At 37.7% G+C, this 22591-nt stretch overlaps 1 protein-coding gene across 1 annotated transcript in view; it reads left to right on the forward strand.

Moving 5' to 3' along the window:
• The window catches only part of HERC1 (HECT and RLD domain containing E3 ubiquitin protein ligase family member 1), a 215321-nt gene that overhangs the window by 39163 nt on the left and 153567 nt on the right, over positions 1-22591 (forward strand). The window contains exons 2-5 of the mRNA XM_060294157.1: positions 2798-3753; positions 9945-10040; positions 20569-20763; positions 21583-21894. Of these exons, the coding sequence (XP_060150140.1) occupies positions 2824-3753; positions 9945-10040; positions 20569-20763; positions 21583-21894 (1533 nt within the window). The 5' untranslated portion in view covers positions 2798-2823. The remainder of the gene's footprint in view (positions 1-2797; positions 3754-9944; positions 10041-20568; positions 20764-21582; positions 21895-22591) is intronic.

A 22591-nucleotide genomic window follows, 5' to 3' on the forward strand; every position in this document is an offset into this window, starting at 1 on the left:
AGAATGGAAAGCAGGAGCCATAAAGAAAGGATGTGTATGTATGCGAAAGATAGATTTAGAAGAAATATTTGCAGTGCTGAGGACAATGATAAAATACAAAAACTTTTTACAAATTGACAAGAGAAATAACCCAGTAGAAAAATATGTGACTAGAAGGACATGAATAAGCATTTCCCAGAAGAGTGTGTCCAAATGACCAATATCCATGTGCTGTTCAGGTGTTAGTAATCAGGGAGATTGAAATTAGAATAACAACATATTCCTTTATAGCAGTCAAACTAGCAAAAATAAAAAGAGCAGAATTACCTCTGGCTTGCAGGGATGGAGGTAAGTAAGGTACTTTTATATCCTCTGCACAATGTTTAGTAAATACTTAGCCGAATGAAGTGGGAGGAGGCTTATGGTTTTATTTTCCCTCTCCCAAGTACATACTTTCCAAGTATCCATTGAAGTTAAATTAAGCATAGTATTCATAAGCTTGAAAAAGGAAGAAGTACCATTAGATTTTATATTTGGAATTTAACAGGGCATGTTTGGAAGTAGGAAACTCCTTTTAATTAGCCTGCAGTCTCTATCATTGGAGCTCTTTTTTCAAGAGCTACCTATATCATGAAAATAAAATGCCCTTCATTGTGTGAGGATCTTTCTCTACCACCAACTGTTATGACTACCATTCTGGGAACTTGCTTGAAAAGCAGGAGTTAGTCCCAACTCCCCAGCAATATTTTATGATGAAAAATTTCAAACATACAGCAAAGTTGAAAGATTTAAAAATGAACAGGCATATATACTTCACCACTGAGATTCTGCCATTAATATTTTATTATACTTGTTTTATTACATATCAATCCATATGTATGTGTGTATGTATATACATATCTTTATACACACACACACACATCAGTGCATCTTATTATTTGATGCATTTCAAAGTAAATTACACATATCAGTATACTTCCCCCTAAATATACTTCAATATATGTATCAACTGGAATTCAGTATTTATTTAGGTAAAATTTACATGCAGTGACATCTTAAATGTATATTCACTGAGTTTTGACAAATGTATAAGGCTTGGTAATCCAGCATTACCATCACTTCAGGAAGTTCCCTCATGCCCTGCCCAGTCTATTCATGCCCTCACCTTCTAGGGGCAACTACTATTTAGCGTTAAGTCTTTCTGTGGAGATATGTTTTCTTCTGGGCGAATCTGTAGGAGAGGAATTGTTGAGTCATTGGGTAGGTATATATTTAGTTTTTTTTTTTTTCCGGTACCTGGGCCTCTCACCGCTGCGGCCCCTCCCATTGCGGAGCACAGGCTCCGGACGCGCAGGCCCAGCGGCCACGGCTCACGGGCCCAGCCCCTCCGCGGCATGTGGGATCTTCCCAGACCGGGGCACGAACCCGCGTCCCCTGCATCGGCAGGTGGACTCCCAACCACTGCGCCACCAGGGAAGCCCTATATTTAGTTTTATAAGAAGCTACCAGATGTCTTTCTAAGGTGGCTGTTCAATTTTACATTTCCACAAATGGTTTGTGAGAGTTCTGGTTGCCCTGCATCCTTGCTTAACATTTGGTATTGTCAGCCTTACTAATTTTAATCCTTCTGGGTGTGTATTAGTATCTCTTTGTGTTTTTAATTGGCATTTTTCTGATGAATAATGATGTTGAGTACTTTTTTTTGTGCTTATTAGCCATTGCCATATCTTTTTTTTTTTTTAACATCTTTATTGGGGTACAATTGCTTTACAATGGTGTGTTAGTTTCTGCTTTATGCCATATCTTTGGTGAAGTTTTGTTCACAACTTTTCCGACCATTTAAAAAATTAGGTTGTCTTTTTATTATTGAGTTGTAGGAGTTCTTAATGTATCTTGGATGATAGTCCTTTGCACGAGATATGTCTTGTGAATATTTTATCCCAGCAAACTTAATTTTTAAGTACTTTTTGTCAGCAAATACTTACTGAGCACTTACTGTGTGCCAGAATACAGCAGTAAACAAAATATACAGAAACATTCCTGCCTTTTTGGAGTCACTGCAGCTCCTCAGTACAGTCAGGGAGACCAGTAAGAAAGCTTCTTTAGTGATCCAAGAGATGATGGCTTAGACCAGGGTTTCAGCAATGGAGGGGTGTGAGAACTGTTTGGATTCTGGCTATATTTTGAGAGTAGAGTTGACTAATTGAATTTGGAGTGTAAGGGAGGGAGGAGTCAATGATGACTCCCAAGGTTTTTAGCCAAAGGAAATAGAAGGATACAGTTGCCATTTATTGAAGTGAGGAGTTCTGCAGGAGGAACAGGTTTGGGTGGGTGTGGTGGAAATGTTTTATTAGGAATTCAGTTTTGAATATAAAGTTTGAGATGCCTATGAGGTGTGGAGAGGTCAAGTGGACAATTACATATATGAGTTTGGAATTCAGAGGAGAAGCCTAGAGATACAAATTTGGCGTCCATCATCATGTAGAACCCACTATTAATACTGACAGTGGGACCAGAACCTGAAGAGAAAAGTTACATAAATCACTAATTTTTAAAATAAACTTTTTATTTTGGGATAATTTTAGACTTATGTAAAAGTTGCAAAGATAGTACAGAGTTCCCATATGCCCTGCAACCCATTGCTCCCTAATATTAATGTCTTAAATAACCATGGTGCATTTATTGAAGCTAAAATACTAACATCGGTATGTTACTGTTAACTGAAGTCCAGACTTTGTGTTTCACCAGTTTGAAACCACTAATGGTAATATATGATGGAAGTTCAGAAACTTGACTCCTTTTTCTTCTCCCTTTATAGAACTAATGGCTGAAGAGTAAATCAAAATGGCAACTATGGTTCCACCAGTGAAACTGAAATGGCTTGAACACCTCAACAGCTCCTGGATTACAGAGGACAGTGAATCTATTGCTACAAGAGAGGGGGTTGCTGTTCTATATTCTAAACTGGTCAGCAATAAGGAAGTAGTACCTTTGCCCCAACAAGTTTTGTGCCTCAAAGGACCACAGTTGCCAGACTTTGAACGTGAGTCTCTTTCAAGTGATGAACAGGACCACTATTTGGATGCCCTTCTTAGCAGTCAGCTAGCACTAGCGAAGATGGTATGTTCAGATTCCCCATTTGCTGGGGCACTTCGAAAACGATTGCTTGTACTCCAGCGTGTCTTCTATGCACTTTCTAATAAATACCATGATAAAGGCAAAGTGAAACAGCAGCAGCATTCTCCGGAGAGCAGCTCTGGTTCGGCAGATGTCCATTCTGTTAGTGAACGTCCCCGGTCAAGCACTGATGCACTTATAGAAATGGGTGTTCGAACTGGTCTAAGTTTATTATTTGCACTTCTGAGACAAAGTTGGATGATGCCTGTGTCGGGACCTGGTCTCAGTCTTTGCAATGACGTTATTCATACTGCAATTGAAGTTGTGAGCTCTTTGCCACCATTATCTTTAGCAAATGAAAGCAAGATTCCACCTATGGGCTTGGATTGCTTATCACAAGTAACAACATTTCTTAAAGGAGTAACTATTCCCAATTCTGGAGCAGACACTTTAGGTCGTAGATTAGCTTCCGAGTTGCTGCTTGGTTTAGCTGCTCAGCGAGGTTCTTTGCGGTATCTCCTTGAATGGATAGAAATGGCCTTAGGGGCTTCAGCAGTTGTAAATTCCATGGAGAAAAGCAAACTACTATCAAGCCAGGAAGGGATGATCAGCTTTGACTGCTTTATGACTATATTAATGCAGATGAGACGTTCTTTGGTACGTATGATAAATCTGAACTTTAAAATTCTTATCTAACAATTTTGGGAAATGTCAACCCAACTTTTAATGAATTGATGGTAATAGCAAATGATTTGAGAATTCTACTGGTGATTGTTAGGTTAGTTAAATAATTTATATACTTTGAGTAAAGAAACTTTTATATGTGTTGATGTGAATATGTAATTCAAGGACAGGCTAGTTGTATAGTGTTAAGACCACTGGATCAGGAGTTAGGATTGTAGTTTAAGTCTTATGGCTTCCTGTGTGAACTTGGGAAATTCATCTAACTTCTCTGTGTTTTAGTAAACTCAAAAGTAAAATGAGGGGCCTTGGCTAGTAAGTGGGAGACCTTTTGAAAAAAATCTCTAATTTCGTCCTTCTTCATTTTTATTAAACATTTACTATGTACTAAGTATTATTCTAGGCCCTAAGGATACAGCAGAGAAAAACAGAGTTTCTTGGAGCTAACAGCCTAGTAGGGGAATCAGACAATAAATATAAATTTTAGGTAGTGTTAAGTTCTAAGAATTAAAATAAGGGAGGGCAAGGAATACAAAATGATGGGTTCAAGCAGAGATTGGGGAGGGGAAAGGTGTGGTATTTTAGTTAATGTGATCAGGGGAGTCTCTGAATTGGGACATTTGAGCAGAGACCTGAATGGAAGAGAGTAGTGAACTGATATACTAGATCTGTAATAAATGTCTTGTTCATGAAGGAACTTAATTGCTTGACTATCATAAAGGAACTAACTTTAGATACCATATTAAAGAATAAACAGTAAAATATAGTGCAGTATGATCAATTTCAAGAATTTCTGAGATTGAAATTTAATGCTTTTGTGAAAACCAAGAATAAAAGTTTGAAATAACAGATGAACCGGTTTGCAGGGCAGAAATAGAGACACAGATGTAGAGAACAAACGTATGGACACCAAGCGGGGAAAGTAGAGGGGTGGTGGTGGTGCAATGTACTGGGAGATTGGGATTGACATATGTATAAAATGGATAACTTATAAGAACCTACTGTTTAAAAAAAAATTTTAAATTAAATTTAAAAAAAGAATACAAATTTGGAATATAAAGATTGAAACACTTATAAGTTGATTTAATTTCAATTGAGTTACATTGATCAGCGTTTTTGATATTCTTTATACCAAATATCAATTAACAAATTTATTTAGTTTAAATAATTAAAAATGCCACTTGTAAATTATGTATGTGTGTTTCACGACTCCCCCTCCCACCCAAAAATGTGGAAAGCTGTTGAATTGACAGGAATGTTTCATAAAAAACAATTATGTTGAATTTATTTTCAAACCAGGGCATTTAAATTTTCACCTGGCTTACATTTTGTACTTGTGAACTGAATGGTAAATATTGGGTCATTTTATTACAAATAATTTTATTGTAAGCAAGTACTTGGAGATTTTAGATCATGAGATCTATGAAAATTTGAATTCTTTAATGTTAAATAAAATTTAGACTAGAAAAGCATGTGGTGCTTTGTTCAGAATCTGGAATGTTGACAAGGGCCGTATGATCTTTACCTGAAGTAGGAATCTAGAGCCAGAGATCTAAGCAATGATCTAAGTAAGAAAGGTTTGAAGTAACAGCTATGAAAGGCAGTTAGGCCTCTTGTGGTTTCTTATTCAATATTGAAACTTATTCACTTGCATATCTGTTTTTCTCATTTTATTTTCCAATTCTTAATACTTTCTGGTAACATTCTCTAAATTTATACCGTTTTCAAATATGTGATGCCATTTGATGACCTAAAATAATGTATCTATTCATGGTCACATGTTAATATTTCTGTGAGGAGTTACTTAATTCTTCATTTTACAGTCTGTTTATTTTGCATTGCCTTTGTTACAAACAAAACATGTTAATTATTGTGCAGTCTACTTATATGATCGTACGCTTGCCCATGGTATGTTTCCTTTTTAATCAAAATGCTAAATACCCTGAGTCAGAAGCCTCTTCCCCACCTTACCCTCAAAGGCCTTATCCTGCAATATTGCTCCTTAGTGGGAAGAGGGTGCCCCAAGAAACTAAATTGCTTTTCTCAGTATCTGTTTAGCCCATTGTCTTTTAGCATGTTGTAAATTGGTTTGTATGCATATTTGGCTGTAAGTTTAAATTGGCTCTATAACCTTAAGAAATCTTTACAGTAAATATATTTACTACCTATATAATGTGTTTTAATATTCACTTAATTAACCTATAGTAAACCATCCCATTCATTTTTTGGATTCTACTTACTGCTTCCCAGTACCTGGAATAAGGGAGGAAGAGCTCTAACCTTCGTTGAGTGCCTACTACCTACCAGGTGCTTTTTATTTTTATTTTTTTTGTGGTACGCGGGCCTCTCACTGTTGTGGCCTCTCCCGTTGCGGAGCACAGGCTCCGGACGCGCAGGCTCAGCGGCCATGGCTTACGGGCCCAGCCGCTCTGTGGCATGTGGGATCTTCCTGGACCGGGGCACGAACCCGTGTCCCCTGCATCGGCAGGCAGACTCTCAACCACTGCGCCACCAGGGAAGCCCCTCAGGTGCTTTTTATAAGCAGTGTCTTATTCAATTTTCATGTTAATCTGTAAGGTAGATATTATTTATCCTTATCTTAAGGATGAAGAAACTGTGGCAATTATCCTAAATTTACACATCTATTTGGCAAAAGAACTGAAAGTATTATGTATACTCCTGATTAAGCACTGATGGGCCAGGCACTGTGTTAACTAATTCTTACAACCCATAGTCTGTCTGCAAAGCCCGCATTTTTTCTGACAGCTGTATGCAGCTTTTACCCTGTTTATGTTAAATTGACTTATTTTTTTTCCCATGACGGCCTAGCTTAAAGTAGATATAAAATATAATAACCTTATTTTATTGCTGGATTTCCAATTTTCTCTCCACTTGGCCTCTTTCATTTCTGGACAAAATGTCAAATACACCTAGGCAGAAGGGGCCTCCGCCTCCCTCTTTACCCTCCTAGGCTATACTCTACATTGTAGCTTTCTCTTGGGATGAGGGTACCCCGGATAGCTTTCCTCAGAATTCTGGATATATTCTGGGGAAGAACCCCGTCCTGACCTTATCTTCCCTGTCTTAAGATTCTCTGCTCAAGAACAGCTGGGACAGAATGTATCCCCAAGCTAGAAGTTAGAGGGAGAGACACATCACCATCAATTGAGTACCTGGTAGAAGGCCTAACAAAAATGAGTTCAATCCTTAAATTGTATTTACATGTGTGATTCTTAACCTCCTCTACCCATGCACATAGTAATTCTGTTTGAGTGCAAGCATACAAGATACTCATTAACTTACATTTAAATAAAGAGTAGGGAAATAATGTCACTTACATTCCTGAATTCTAAAAAAATAAACACCAAGAAAAACACCTTTGGCCTTTGATGCCACTAGGTGTTTACTGTGTGCCAGATACTGTTAGGACGCTTTGTAGCGTCCATGCCGTTAGCCAGCTCACAGTGTAAGGAGAGAGAGATGCACAGACATTTCATATTAATGATGCTGGGCTGTAGTAGAGGTCTGCACAGGGAGGTGGTGATGAGATACAGGAGGAGGAGGGCTAGAAGGGAAGGGGCAGAAAATGAAGGATGCCTAAGCTTAGTTGAAAAGTAAGAAGAGTTTCCTTGCAGACATGAGGTGTGTGAGTGAGGGAGCTGAAGAAGTTTTCAGGTGAGAGGATTAGTATTCTCAAAGTGACTGAGGTGTGGGAGAGTAGGCTCCTGGGTTCTGGGGCTGGAATGGGATGAGCTGAGGTGGCCAACGTGGGCAGGGCCAGGTATCCCATGCTATGGGGTTTTGAGCTTGATTCTGTAGGCAGTGGGGAGTCACTGAAGCAATTTTAAGCAGAGTAGAATCAGATAGCAAGAATGTAAGGAAATGTACTCCATCAAGTCTTAATGTTCTTGTCTGATTTTCTTAAAAAGACAGATGTGAAAAAAACGAAAAGGTATTACATTATTTTTGATGGTAGGTAAATAAGAGAAAGGTAATTCAATGAAGACCTGTGAAACCACACATTTATGTTATTTTAATTTCCCATTTATCTTTGGACCTTTGAACTTCCTGTGGTATATTAGCAGTGTATGAAGTTACACATTTCCAAAATGTAATTTCTTTAAAAATGCCTAGGTATAGGCCTCTTTTTCTATTGTGCAGTATATTTACAAAACACATTAAGAATTCTATACAGAGTGGGTTTTTAAGATATCTTTAATCCTAATTTACTGGGGCTGGATTAGTCTTACCCTTAACTATTGACTTTTTGGGGAGAACAGAAGTCAGTGACAGTCACTGCAGACAGTGTTTGAAGGATTTTTAAAAAAATTGGTTTGGTATTTTTAAAGTTAGCAGGAGTTTATTAAAGACTCCCTGTGTTTTCTCTACTTTCTCCATGTACATCATACAAAATAATAATTACTGATGCCAGTTTTGAGTTCGTACTATGTATTAAGAACTATGCTAAGCATGTTTTATGCATAATTTCAGTTATTCTTCCCAACAGCCCTAAATAATAGAGGAATTATTCCTGTCTAAGGATAAGCAAACTTACCCTTAAGTCACGTTGCCAGTAAGTGATGGAACATGGATTTAAACTCAGATCTCTCACTGAAAACCTTATGTTATTTTCAGCATTTTCCTTCATACTGTAGAAAGGCATAAAAAGGAATTATTACCGGCCTGGTGCCAGCTTCTAGAAAGGTATGGCAAGCTGCTGTTGTTTCTTATCTGCTTTTGGTTTGGTGATCAGTAGAGGTGGCCTTTAAATAACGGAGCCACAGATTACAATTGTGTTTCTCCCAGAAGTGCTACGCAGCTAATTACGGAATTTGGAGAGGCTGTGCCTCAAAGTATTTGCTGGTATAGCCACACCTTGTGTGCCTAGGAACTAGATAATTTTGAACACTCAGCTTCTCATATGACTCCAAGACCTGCAAGTGGCTCTCGAAAGCCTTACTACTTGAAGTGTGAGCCTCAGACAGCAGCATTGGCATCACCTGAGAACTTGTTAGAAATACAGAATCTCAGGCCCCCACCTATATTTACTGAATTAGAATCTGCATTTTAACAAAATTTCCAGATAACTTATGTCCACATTAAAATTCGAGAAGCACCACCTAAGCAATAAAAAAGAAAAATTGATTTGGTAGCAGTAGCTTAGCACCTGATGACCCAGCAATAAATTAAATAGCCAACATATTCATTTCGTTCATTACTTAGGAACCACGTTAATTAAAATAGTCTGAATTGATAAAATCATATAATGTTAGAGTTGGATGGGATCGTACAGAGCATCTAGGCCAACCTCTGTTCCACGGTAGAGGATAACTTTTCTGTGGTATGTTTGCCCGGTGATCATCTAGAATCTAAATATTTTTACAATATAATCGTCTTTGAAATAAAGCCACAGATGAAAATTTTACAACTAGAGGATGGATAAATCAGAGAAAGAACTTGACATTTGTGATGTAAAGATTTAAGGATATGGGAATTTGAGGGAACAGTGGAGGTCAAGTTCACTCTCTGATTTATCAGTTTTCAATGAAAGAATGATTTCTGGTCATAGCCATTGGGCCCTATTGTGGAGAGTAGGCAGTTAGTCACAGAGAGGAGCTATGATTCCTCAGCTGTGCTAGGAAAAAGATATTTTGTTGCTAATATAGTCAGGTAGCTACATGAACTGACTTGTGGGACCTTTGTTGTGCTGAAACTAAGAAGGGAGGAACAGACTTACTGCTGCTCTGGTAAGGATCATCACTTAAGCTGGCTGCATTCTACTGTATTCTTGGAGCAAGTGGACAAGACAGCCCCAGGGGAGTAGAATATTTGCTGGGACCCCATTTATTGGATATTGGCCACCCAAAGAGTGTGTAGTTGGCAAAATTCTGCCTCCTTGAGTGTTTTTAGGTCAAACCTTGTGACACTTAGAACAAATCACTAATGTAATAAGTGAGGGATTGGTACTTAATTTACTGCTTCACTCTATAGCCATGTCTTTTATAACACTTACACATAAAATTGGTTTCATGACCTAATGTTAGGATTTGATTTTAATGCACATAATTATGTGAACAGTTCCTCAGATGTTTTTGTAGACTATTTAAGTGATTTTAATACATGTCTCTCTCCTTCCCTAACTGTATCCCACAATGTCTTAATTATAGGGTTCATCTGCTGATCGGAGTCAGTGGAGGGAACCACCCAGAACATCCGATGGCTTGTGCTCACTCTATGAGGCAGCTTTATGTCTTTTTGAAGAGGTACGTAATAATCATGGCTTTTATGTGAAAAATTACTTTGTCAAGGGATAAACTGGAAGATTGTGATTGACATATACATACTACCAGATATAAAATAGATAACTAATAAGGACGTACTGTATAGCACAAGGAACTCTACTCAGTACTCTGTAATAGCCTATATGGGAAAAGAATCTCAAAATGAGTGGATATATGTATATGTATAACAGATTCACTTTGCTGTACACCTGAAAGTAACACAACATTGTAAATCAAATATATTCCAATAAAAATCAATAAATAAAAATTACTTTGTCTTAAAATGCTACAGCATGTATTTATCCCTTAAAAATAATCCATTCAGGGCTTCCCTGGTGGCACAGTGGTTGAGAGTCTGCCTGCCGATGCAGGGGACGTGGGTTCGTGCCCCGGTCCGGGAAGATCCCACATGCCGCGGAGCGGCTGGGCCCGTGGGCCATGGCCGCTGAGCCTGCGCGTCCGGAGCCTGTGCTCCGCAACGGGAGAGGCCGCAGCATTGAGAGGCCCGCGTAACGCAAAAAAAAAAAAAAAAAAAAAAAATCCATTCAGTCTCTGGAAAGGATGCAAAAGAAAGTGGCATCCGTGATTGGTTGCCTCTAGAAAGTGGAGCCGGGGTGTCTCGCATCAGGTGTGGGAAGGAGGCATAGTTTTCAATGCATACCCTTTTATTCATTTTGGACTTTGTATCATGTGCATTATTTTTTTAAAACATCATTATTGGAGTATAATTGCTTTACATTGTTGTGTTAGTTTCTGCTGTAAAACAAAGTGAATCAGCTATACGTGTACATATATCCCCCTATCCCCTCCCTCTTGCGTCTCCCTTCTACCCACCCACCCTCCCTATCCCACCCCTCTAGGTGGTCACAAAGCACCGAGCTGATCTCCGTGTGCTATGTGGCTGCTTCCCACTAGCTATCTATTTTACATTTGGTAGTGTGTATATGTCCACGCCACTCTCTGACTTCGTCCCCGCTTACCCTTCCCCCTCCCATATGTGCATTTTTTAATTTAAAAATGTATTATTAAAACAGATACGGAAAGACATACAAATGTGTGCCTTAATGAATTATTTTAAAACAAATGTCCTCTTAATCTGTGCCCAGGAAAGAAATAAAACTTTACTAGCAACCCGAGAAACCCTTTCATGTCCTGGTCATTATCCCTTTCCTCCTTCCGTAAGTAGCCACTATCCTGACTTCAAGTGTAGTCACTTTGTTGCATTTCTTTATAGTTGTGTGCATCCCTAGACACTATAGTTCAGTCTTCCCTATTAAAACAATCTATATATCTATATATATCTTTTTAGTATATATATTTTTTTAATTAAAAGTTTTTTTTTTTTTGGCTGCGTTGGGTCTTCGTTGTGGCGCACAGGCTTTCTCTAGTTGCGGTGAGCGGGGGCTACTCTTCGTTGTGGTGCACGGGCTCTCATTGTGGTGGCTTCTCTTGTTGTGGAGCACAGGCTCTAGGCGCACGGGCTTCAGTAGTTGTGGCACATGGGCTCAGTAGTTGTGGCTTGCGGGCTCTAGAGCGCAGGCTCAGTAGTTGCGGATCACGGGCTTAGTTGCTCTGCGGTATGTGGGATCTGCCCGGACCAGGCCTTGAACCCACGTCCCCTGCATTGACTGGCAGATTCTTAACCACTGCGCCACCAGGGAAGTCCTATATATATCTTTTAAATCTCTTAATCTATAGGTTCCCCCTCCATTGTTTTTATTTTCCTTTAGTGTATTTGTTCAGGAACTTGGACTTTTAAGGCTGTATAATTTCCTACCATCTGGAGTTTGCTGATTGATTACTCATAATGCAGTTCCTATGTATTTCCTGCATACTGACAGGTGAATCTAGAGACTTGATCAGTTTCAGGTTTGATCCCTTTGGCAAAGCTAAACATGGTGTTGTGATCTTCCATCTGGTTGTCTGTCTTTTTGTAGTATTAGCAGCCCTTGATTCTTAATGATCAGATCTATTAATTCATTGGTGCTTGGTTGCAAAATGGTGATATTCTAATTATATCATTCCTCTTTCATTTATTAATTGGAATGTTTTCATAAAGAGATGATTCCCTTATTGACAGTTTGGTTACCCTGCCACAGTTCAGACAGGAAAAGCAGAATAAGTGCTTGATTCTCTCCACTTGATTTTTAAAAAAATTTTTAACACCGATTTTTATTTACTAGTTTCCAGTTTAATGGACTGATCTCCTGTCATGCTCCAAACTTGACCAATTGGTTTCACTTGAAAAGTATTGTTATGAACTTGTAGATTTAAACCGATTCAAATTTTACTTTGTTGAATTATTATCTGTAGTGAAGCTCATATTGTTTTATCTTTGGCCAACAGTCTTTCAGGGTAGTAGTCTCTTTCAGTGTGGTTCCCAAGCTCTTTTGACATAGGCCTAATAATCTTTGATTGCTTCCTTGCTATTTGACCCATCAAATTGTTTCTGGACTCATACATTTCTTGATCTGGATCTGCAACCAGCTAGCTCTTTCTCCATAAACACTGTTTTTTTTAAAGTGGAAAATATTATTTCAGGACCACAATCAGGGTGCTCATCACTACTAAGTAGGTATTATTTTTCTGGGGTCTTACAGTAGCCAGAGCTAGGAAATGTGTGTGTGTTCACACATGCATGCGTATTTAAAGCTAATATACCTCATGAGTTGATACCGATACTTTCAAAATCAGGGCTATAGAATTTCTGCTTTTCTATATTACATTTATATATCCTTTCTTCCAACTAAGAATGCTGATTCTGAAGGATACAGGGATATAGAATTAGAATATCCTGTAATTATTTATTTTAATCACACAGTACACACACACACACACACACACACACACACAGCAATCCTAAAATAAGACAGACACTACCACTGTATGATTACTAAAAATATTAACTTTTTACATATGCTTTCCCCATTTTTTGTAGTTGTATTATATCTGCATACTCAGAACATATTTACTTTTAACCCTTTTAAGCCTTTTAACCCTTGTACAAGTAACTACAAGTAACTACATATTTCATGCTCACTGCCAGTTTCTGTCAGTGGCTCTCTATTCTTTTTGTTTGTCTGAAGCTTATTCTCTAGTAGAATCTTCAATAAATACTCACGAAAAAGATTCTCTTAGTTCTTACGTTTTAATTGCTGTGCACTTTATACTTGAAAGTCAGTTTTGAGAAGATAAAATCTTTGGCTCACATTTTCTTTACTTCTTAAGTATATTCATTCATTTTCTTCTGGCAGTAATTTTACTAGAATACATCTTGATGTTATGTATTCTGGGTCGATGTTCTCAGAGATGTGAGGATTTTAATATGTAGTTTCAAATCTTTTTTATTTCAGGGAAGTTTCCCTAAATTATTGTTTTTAGTATCATTTTTACTCTTTTTATTTGGTTCTCATCTAGGACCACTATTGTTTTAATGTTGGATTATTTTTTTAACATCTTTATGGAGTATAATTGCTTTACAATGGTGTTACTTTCTGCTTTATAACAAAGTGAATCAGCTATACGTATACACATATCCCCATATCTCCTCCCTCTTTCATCTCCCTCCCACCTTCCCTATCCCACCTCTCTAGGTGGTCACAAAGCACTGAGCTGATCTCCCTGTGCTATGCAGCTGCTTCCCATTAGCTATCTATTTTACATTTGGTAGTATATATAAGTCCATGCTACTCTCTCACTTCGTCCCAGCTTACCCTTCCCCCTCCCTGTGTCCTCAAGTCCATTCTCTACGTCTGCGTCTTTATTCCTGTCCTACCCCTCTGTTCTTCAGAACCATTTTTTATTTTTAGATTCCATATATGTAATCATATGGGATTTATTTTTCTCTTTCTGACTTACTTCATTCTGTATGACAGACTCTAGGTCCATCCACCCCACTACAGATAACTCAATTTCATTTCTTTTTATGGCTGAGTAATATTCCATTGTATATATGTGCCACATCTTCTTTATTCATTCATCTGTCAGTGGACACTTAGGTTGCTTCCATGTCCCGGCTATTGTGAAGAGTGCTGCAATGAACATTGTGGTACATGACTCTTTTTGAATTATGGTTTTCTCATGGTATATGCCCAGTAGTGGGATTGCTGGGTCGTATGGTAGTTCTATTTTTAGTTTTTTTTTTTTGGCTGTACACGGGCCTCTCACTGTTGTGGCCTCTCCCGTTGTGGAGCACAGGCTCTGGATGCACAGACTCAGCGGCCATGGCTCACGGGTCCAGCCGCTCCGCGGCATGTGGAATCTTGCCAGACCGGGGCACGAACCCATGTCCCCTGCATCGGCAGGCGGACTCTCAACCACTGCGCCACCAGGGAAGCCCTATTTTTAGTTTTTTAAGGAACCTCCATACTGTTCTCCATAGTGGCTGTATCAATTTACATTCCCACCAACAGTGCAAGAGGGTTCCCTTTTCTCCACACCCTCTCCAGCATTTATTGTTTGTAGACTTTTTCATGATGGCCATTCTGAGTGGTGCGAGGTGATACCTCACTGTAGTTTTGATTTGCATTTCTCTAATGATTAGTGATGTTGAGCATCCTTTCACGTGTTTGTTGGCAATCTGTATATCTTTGTCGGAGAAATGTCTATTTAGGTCTTCTGCCCATTTTTGGATTGGGTTGCTTGTTTTTTTGATATTGAGCTGCATGAGCTGCTTATAAATTTTGGAGATTAATCCTTTGTCAGTTGCTTCATTTGCAAATATTTTCTCCCATTCTGAGGGTTGTCTTTTCATCTTGTTTATGGTTTCCTTTGCTGTGCAAAAGCTATTAAGTTTCATTACGTCCCATTTTTTTAGTTTTGTTTTTATTTCCATTTCTGTAGGAGGTGGGTCAAAAAAGATCTTGCTGTGATATATGTCATAGAGTGTTCTGCCTATGTTTTCCTCTAAGAGTTTTGTAGTGTCTGACCTTACATTTAGGTCTTTAATCCATTTTGAGTTTATTTTTATTTTCTAATTTCATTCTTTTACATGTAGCTGTCCAGTTTTCCCAGCACCACTTACTGAAGAGGCTGTCTTTTCTCCATTGTATATTCTTGCCTTCCTTATCAAAGATAAGGTGCCCATATGTGCATGGATTTATCTCTGGGCTTTCTATCCTGTTCCATTGATCTATCTTTCTGTTTTTGTGCCAGTACCATACTGTCTTGATTACTGTAGCTTTGTAGTATAGTCTGAAGTCCGGGAGCCTGATTCCTCCAGCTCCGTTTTTCTTTCTCAAGATTGCTTTGGCTATTTGGGGTCTTTTGTGTTTCCATACAAATTGTGAAATTTTTTGTTCTAGTTCTGTGAAAAATGTCATTGGTAGCTTGATAGGCATTGCATTGAATCTGTAGATTGCTTTGGGTAGTATAGTCATTTTCACAATGTTGATTCTTCCAATCCAAGAACATGGTATATCTCTCCATCTGTTTGTATCATCTTTAATTTCTTTCATCAGTGTCTTATAGGTCTTCTGTCTGCATACAGGTTTTTTGTCTCCTTAGGTAGGTTTATTCCTAGGTATTTTATTCTTTTTGTTGCAGTGGTAAATGGGAGTGTTTCCTTAATTTCACTTTCAGAGTTTTCATCATTAGTGTATAGGAATGCAAGAGATTTCTCTGCATTACTTTTGTATCCTGCTACTTTACCAAATTCATTGATTACCTCTAATATTTTTCAGGTAGCATCTTTAGGATTCTCTATGTATAGTTTCATGTCATCTGCAAACAGTGACAGCTTTACTTCTTCTTTTCCGATATGGATTCCTTCTATTTCCTTTTCTTCTCTGATTGCTGTGGCTAAAACTTCCAAAACTATGTTGAATAAGAGTGGTGAGAGTGGGCAACCTTGTCTTGTTCCTGATCTTAGTGGAAATGCTTTCAGTTTTTCACCATTGAGGATGATGTTGGCTGTGGGTTTGTCATATATGGCCTTTATTATGTTGAGGAAAGTTCCCTCTATGCCTACTTTCTGCAGGGTTTTTATCATAAATGGCTGTTATATTTTGTCAAAAGCTTTCTCTGGCTCTATTGAGATGATCATATGGTTTTTCTCCTTCAATTTGTTAATATGGTTTATCACGTTGATTGATTTGCGTATATTGAAGAATCCTTGCATTCCTGGAAGAAACCCCACTTGATCATGGTGTATGATCCTTTTAATGTGCTGTTGGATTCTGTTTGGTAGTATTTTGTTGAGGATTTTTGCATCTATGTTCATCAGTGATGTTGGCCTGTAGTTTTCTTTCTTTGTGACATCTTTGTCTGATTTTGGTATCAGGGTGATGGTGGCCTCATAGAATGAGTTTGGGAGTGTTCCTCCCTCTGCTGTATTTTGGAAGAGTTTGGGAAGGATAAGTATTAGCTCTTCTCTAAATGTTTGATAGCATTCACCTGTGAAGCCATCTGGTCCTCGGCTTTTATTTGTTGGAAGATTTTTAATCACAGTCTCAATTTCAGTGCTTGTGATTTGTGTCTATATTTTCTGTTTCTTCCTGGTTCACTCTCGGATGTATGTTGGATTTTTAACAATTAACTTAGTAATTGTCACTTTTTTTTGAATACTTCTTTTTTTTTGAATACTTTTTATATAATTTTCATTTCTTTTTTATTTCTGAACAGCTTTTTCCCTTTTGTTGCTCATAAGGTATTATCTTCTGTATTTATTTACTATTGGATTTCTTATAGTTTACCCCTCATTTCTGAAATGATTTTTTCTCTTATTTCTAATTCTTTTTTTGAGTCTGTCACCTCATTTTTGAATGCTTCTCTTTCAGTTTTGTGTTTTTCTTTCAAGTCGTGTTTCATTTTCTTAATCCCTTTACCTTGCTTTGAAATAGGTTACAGTTTGATCTGTTTTGTGGGCATTTCTCATCTGTCATTTTTTTATTGTACGGATGTTATTCTGCCTCTTTTCCTTTTTTTCCCCTTATAACAACTTCATATGGAATTTGACCTTCATACTTTTCTGTTGCTTATTTTTATGAAATATTTGTTTTCCTGAATTTTTAGAACGGGATGGCATTCAGGATGGCTTTTCTAAATCCATAGACTCCCTTTCTCTATTGTTTTTGTGTAACGTTAGACAAAACATGGTGGTTTCAAGCGTATTCCCCTCCCCACCTTTTATCTTAACTTTTTCTCTTTCCTTTCTGTTGTCCTCATTCTGCTCAACTTTTATTCCACTCCCAGTAGTTTCTGCTCAGTATGAGGGGCTCTGTCCTGGAAGGGAGTACTGGCTTTTCAGTTTCAAGAATTCACAAGAGCTAGACTGCTCTAGCTTTTTTCAAACTTCTCATCATGGGACCTTTGTACTTACGTGCTATCAGAGAGGGCAAACTCTTCCCAGTTGCAGCTGCTGTTCTTAGATTGGCTCACTGTTCTTTCTGGTGAGTACCTGATTGGTTGTTTTGGGGTTTTCTTATTCTGAGGTCTGTCAGACACTCTTTGGCTTCCTCCTGCACAGCTATTATTCCCATGCAGATTCTGTATTTGGTAGTGGTTTGTCTGCACCTGCTTATATTTTGGAGTTACCGGAGCTATGTCTGTCTAGTTTTATTGTGAATATTAAGTACAAATTTGGAGTTTAGCCTTCTATTTGTTTTGTGTAATGATTCCATGTTTAGAAAACTACATTGCTGCTGCTATTGTCATCTTTTCCAGAATTCTACGTGCCCCCCCCAGTTGTTTTTTTTTGTTTGTTTGTTTTTTTGTTTGTTTGGTTTTTTTGGCCGCATTGGGTCTCTGTTGCTGCGCATGGGTTTTCTTTAGTTGTGGCAAGCATGGGCTACTCTTCGTTGTGGTGCGCGTGCTTCTCATTATGATGGCTTCTCTTGTTGCGGAGCACAGGCTATAGGTGCGCGGCCTTCAGTAGTTGTGGCATGCGGGCTCTAGAGCACAGGCTCAGTAGTTGCGGCATGTGGGCTTAGTTGCTCCGCAGCATGTGGGATCTTCCTGGACCAGGGCTTGAACCCGTGTCCCCTGCATTGGCAGGCGGATTCTTAACCACTGCGCCATCAGGGAAGCCCCTCCTCCAGTTGTTTTTAAAAAAACACATTTCTAAGTCTTGTGAACAGATTTTTTTTACCCCCTCTCCTCCCCCACCTTTGCTTCCCCCTCTCCTCTCCTCCCCTCTTCTCCCCTTCCCTTCCCTTCCCCTTCCCTTCTCCTCTCTTCTCTCTTTTTCGTGGGAGTCAGGGAAGGAGGGCTATTATTTTTTTAAGTCTTATTATAGAGCAGTAGTCCCTTCTTAAATATGGGGAATATATTCCAAGACCCCCAGTAGATGCCTGAAACCATGAATAGTACCAAACCCTATATAAACCATGTTAATTCTATACATACATACCTATGATAAAGCTTAATTTATAAATTATGTACAGTAGGAGAATATCCAGATTGCCAGCATCACAACTCTTGCACTTAGGGGCCGTTTTTAAGTAACATAAGGGTTACTTGAACACAAGCACTGAGATACTGTGGCAGATGAGCCGATAACCAGATGACTACTAAGTGACTGCCGGTGGCTAGCTTATATAGTGTGGCTATGCTGGACAAAGGGATGATACTCAGAACAGTATGCAGTTTAAAACTTATGAATTGTTTATTTCTGGAATTTTCCATTTAATATTTTCAGATGATGATTCACTGCCAGTAACTGAAACCACAGAAAGTGAAACCACGAATAAAGGGGGACTACTGTAATAGATCTTTAGATAAAAAATTCTAACCTACTTGGGCCCATCCTCCTCCTTTTGTCAGCAGCAGAATTTCAGATCTCTTATTAGGGACTGGCAGCCTTTACTTATGCATATTTTGTATGTCCTCAAAACTCTCATCATGTTCACTGAAAATTATTCGTCTGACACATATATTCTATGGTTTTGGGTACTATTTAAAGATTCTAACTGAAATTACTCTATCCCTTCCCATTTCATGGTCTGGCAATATAATATATTGACTTTTGAAGATTCTTCTTTTATTGTTTTACTTGATTCAGAGAAAAACAAAAACAAAACCAACCCCTAAAAGGCAGACAACAAATTGACAACAGCTGTAGTCAGAGATAATATCTTTATTGTATGGGATTCATACAAAGTCAGTAAAAAATCCATTAAACCCTAATAAATAAATGAGCAGAAGTTAGTTACAAGCAAATAGATGGAAAAACTTCAGTTCTGTTGAAAATAAGGAAGTGTGAAGTTAAAAGAATACATCCTCTTTTTTCCCACTTTACTTTTCAAAAAAAATTTAGAGCATAATACTTATTGGTATGGGTGCAGTGAGACTGGTACTCTCACATAGCCCTATTCATTGGTTAGGGCAACTGTGATGACCACCCTGGGTCCTGTGCTTTTGGCAGGGTTTTGAGGAGAGGGGAGGAGGAGAGGAGAAGCCTGGATTTTTATAAAGCATTATGAATGGCAGTAGACTTTACCATCATATTCAACACAAATGGTAAATAAGCCATGATTTTTTATATATCTATATCTATATCCATATACAGATACGTATAGATGTGTGTGAGTGTTGAATTGCTTTGGACCTTTATCGTTTTTAAGACCACCCTCATTTTATACATTGCTGGTGATGAAATAATATTGTAACACCAGTTTTGAAAGCAATTTGGTATAGTATGTTTCAGGAATCAGAAGATTGTTGTCACTTTTTGCATATAGTAGTCCCATGTCCGAGGTTCTCTACCAAGTGAAGTAATTAAAAATCTAGCAACAGGAGGAGGAGGAGGAGGAGGAGGAGGCCGCCTAGGTGGCAGGGAGTGAGCCAGTGCCCAGGGCGAATCAATGGAACCCCCCCGACGAAGCCAGCCGGGAACACACTTCATTGCAGCCAAATAGCATTGATTATTTTCCTTCAAAAAAAAAACAAAACAAAACAATGAAGTAGCCACAACTGTATTCTTAAAAATGGCTCATATAACAAATAAGTAGAAAGAATCTCAGTGTCCTCTTAAAGGAAAATGCTTAAGCAAATTGTGATTTTTACATTAGATGGAATATTATTGGTTCAATTACGAAGATTAAGTAGACATAGAGAAAATTCTTCATGGCCCTTCTGTATCGTCACTTATGTATCCACTGTGATAACTATGTTAAAGAGCGTGTATATGCAAAACTCTGGAAGGACAAATATAAAAAAAGATAGCATATATTGTATTAAGGCGATGGGATTATCAAAGGTAGGTTTTTTCCTACTTTGTTCTTCTATAATGCTATTATATGCGTTAATAAAATATTTAGTTAATAAAGGCTTGATTGTGTGTCTCCCCCTCCCCATTTTTGCCACCTTTGTTGGTATCTTTTAGTGATTTATTCTGCAGGAGTAAATAGTCTAGCCATCTGTGTTTAAGATTGGATGCGTTGCTCTTAGTTTATTTGAGCAGTTGAGATAGTTTTCAAAGAAGGAAAGTCAACAATAATTTCAGAGAATATTTATAAAAATATCTGTACTAAGAATGTCTTGACTATTTATTGCCTGTTTCTTATTTTAATAGGTTTGCAGAATGGCTTCTGATTACTCAAGAACATGTGCTAGCCCAGATAGCATTCAGACTGGTGATGCTCCTATTGTTTCAGAAACCTGTGAGGTTTATGTTTGGGGGAGCAATAGCAGCCATCAGTTGGTAGAAGGCACACAGGAGAAAATATTACAACCCAAACTGGCTCCTAGTTTCTCTGATGCGCAGACTGTGAGTTCTCTGCATACCTTACAAATTGGTACATGACAGGGTTTGCTTTAAATAATGTTAAGAGTGGTTTTTTTTTGTTTTTTGTTTTAATGAGTGAATGTTCTTGCTTGTTTCTTACCTATATTGTTTCTATACTATACTGCATCAGTTTTTTCATTTTCATAGAAAAAAATATTTTAAGTCCCTCATTTCCCTAATAGTGTTTCCAAGTTTTAAAAAGTTCAGTTTGCATCTGGAGTTTTAAAAAGAATCATGAGTGGCAGCAGACTTACCCTTATATTCAACACAAATGGTAAATAAGACTAAGTAAAAATTAAAATTTTCCCTCTGCCATATTGGCATTTCATTTTCTTATTATGATCACTTTTTTTACATTTGTAGCTAACTTTTAGGCAAAATGGAACTTTCTGTTTTATTATTTTCATTAAAACATATGTTTTTCTCAAATGAATTTAGAATATATATTACATGGCTCTTGTTATAATGGACCCTAAGGAATTACAGGAAAATTTTCCTTCCTGCCCTTCACCAATTATATAAGAGTAGGCTAAACATTTTTCTTTGTTATTTCATTGAACCATGACTGTTAGATAACCTGAAAAGATAAAATATACATTAATTTGAGTTCAACAGTAACGTCAACATGAATAGGCCATGAACAGTTTTCTTAATTTTCTGTTTACTTCTTAATCTCTATGGATATTCATATTCTTCTTTAAAAGATATCCTTTGAGCCTCTTTGGTAAAATCAACTTAAATATTATACTTTGATTTTCACAGAAGCATTTTATATCTGTGATTCTGTTTGTTTGCTTCTAGATTGAAGCTGGACAATACTGCACTTTTGTCATTTCTATGGATGGCTCTGTCAGAGCTTGTGGTAAAGGCAGCTATGGGAGACTGGGCCTTGGAGATTCTAATAATCAGTCTACTTTAAAAAAGTTAACATTTGAGCCTCACAGGTCCATTAAAAAGGTCTCATCTTCTAAAGGATCTGATGGTCATACTTTAGCTTTCACTACAGAAGGAGAAGTCTTCAGCTGGGGAGATGGTGATTATGGGAAACTGGGACATGGAAATAGTTCAACACAGAAATATCCCAAGCTTATTCAGGGCCCTCTGCAGGGAAAGGTATGTGCCTTCTTTTCGGATTTAAAAATAATTAGATGCACTGGTACTATGATTGCTATAATTGACAGTATCTTTCAGATTTTGATTTATTCTTTCTGAAGTAGCCCACCCTCCCAACCCTTTTGGCTTATCTTTTGTATATCTGCTTGATGGTTTACAACACACTTTCACATACATTATTTAATTTTAATTATTATAACAGCCTTGTTAAAGTAGTTATTATTTTCATTTCACAGATAGGAAACTGAGAATCATCCATTTAACAAATATTTATTTAGTACCTTCCAAATGCCAGGCAGTGTTTTAGGCATTAGACATAGGGCAGTGAACAAAACAGACAAGATTCTTACTCTCATGGAGCTTTAATCTGTGGGCTAGAGATGATAAGTAAGCAAACACATAAAATAATTTCAAATAATAGTAAAAAAAATTGAGTCATGTAATAGATACTAACTATGGCTGGGTGTGATATTAGATAATGAGGTCAGAGGGTTCTCTTGGAGTAGGTGGCATTTTAACAAAAACTTAAATAAGACATTTAAAGTGGTTAAGTAACTTGGCCAAGGTCACACACAAATAAATGGTACCATTAGAAACTGAAGCTAGATCTCCTCTTTTTATTTCTATTTTACCTTTTCTTAAAGAAATGAAGCCATTTTCCTAACTTAAAATTATATGCAGTTTTGTGGGTTCCTCC

This window comes from Globicephala melas, chromosome 2 (assembly GCF_963455315.2).
Source record: "Globicephala melas chromosome 2, mGloMel1.2, whole genome shotgun sequence".
Taxonomy (NCBI): Eukaryota; Metazoa; Chordata; class Mammalia; order Artiodactyla; family Delphinidae; genus Globicephala; species Globicephala melas.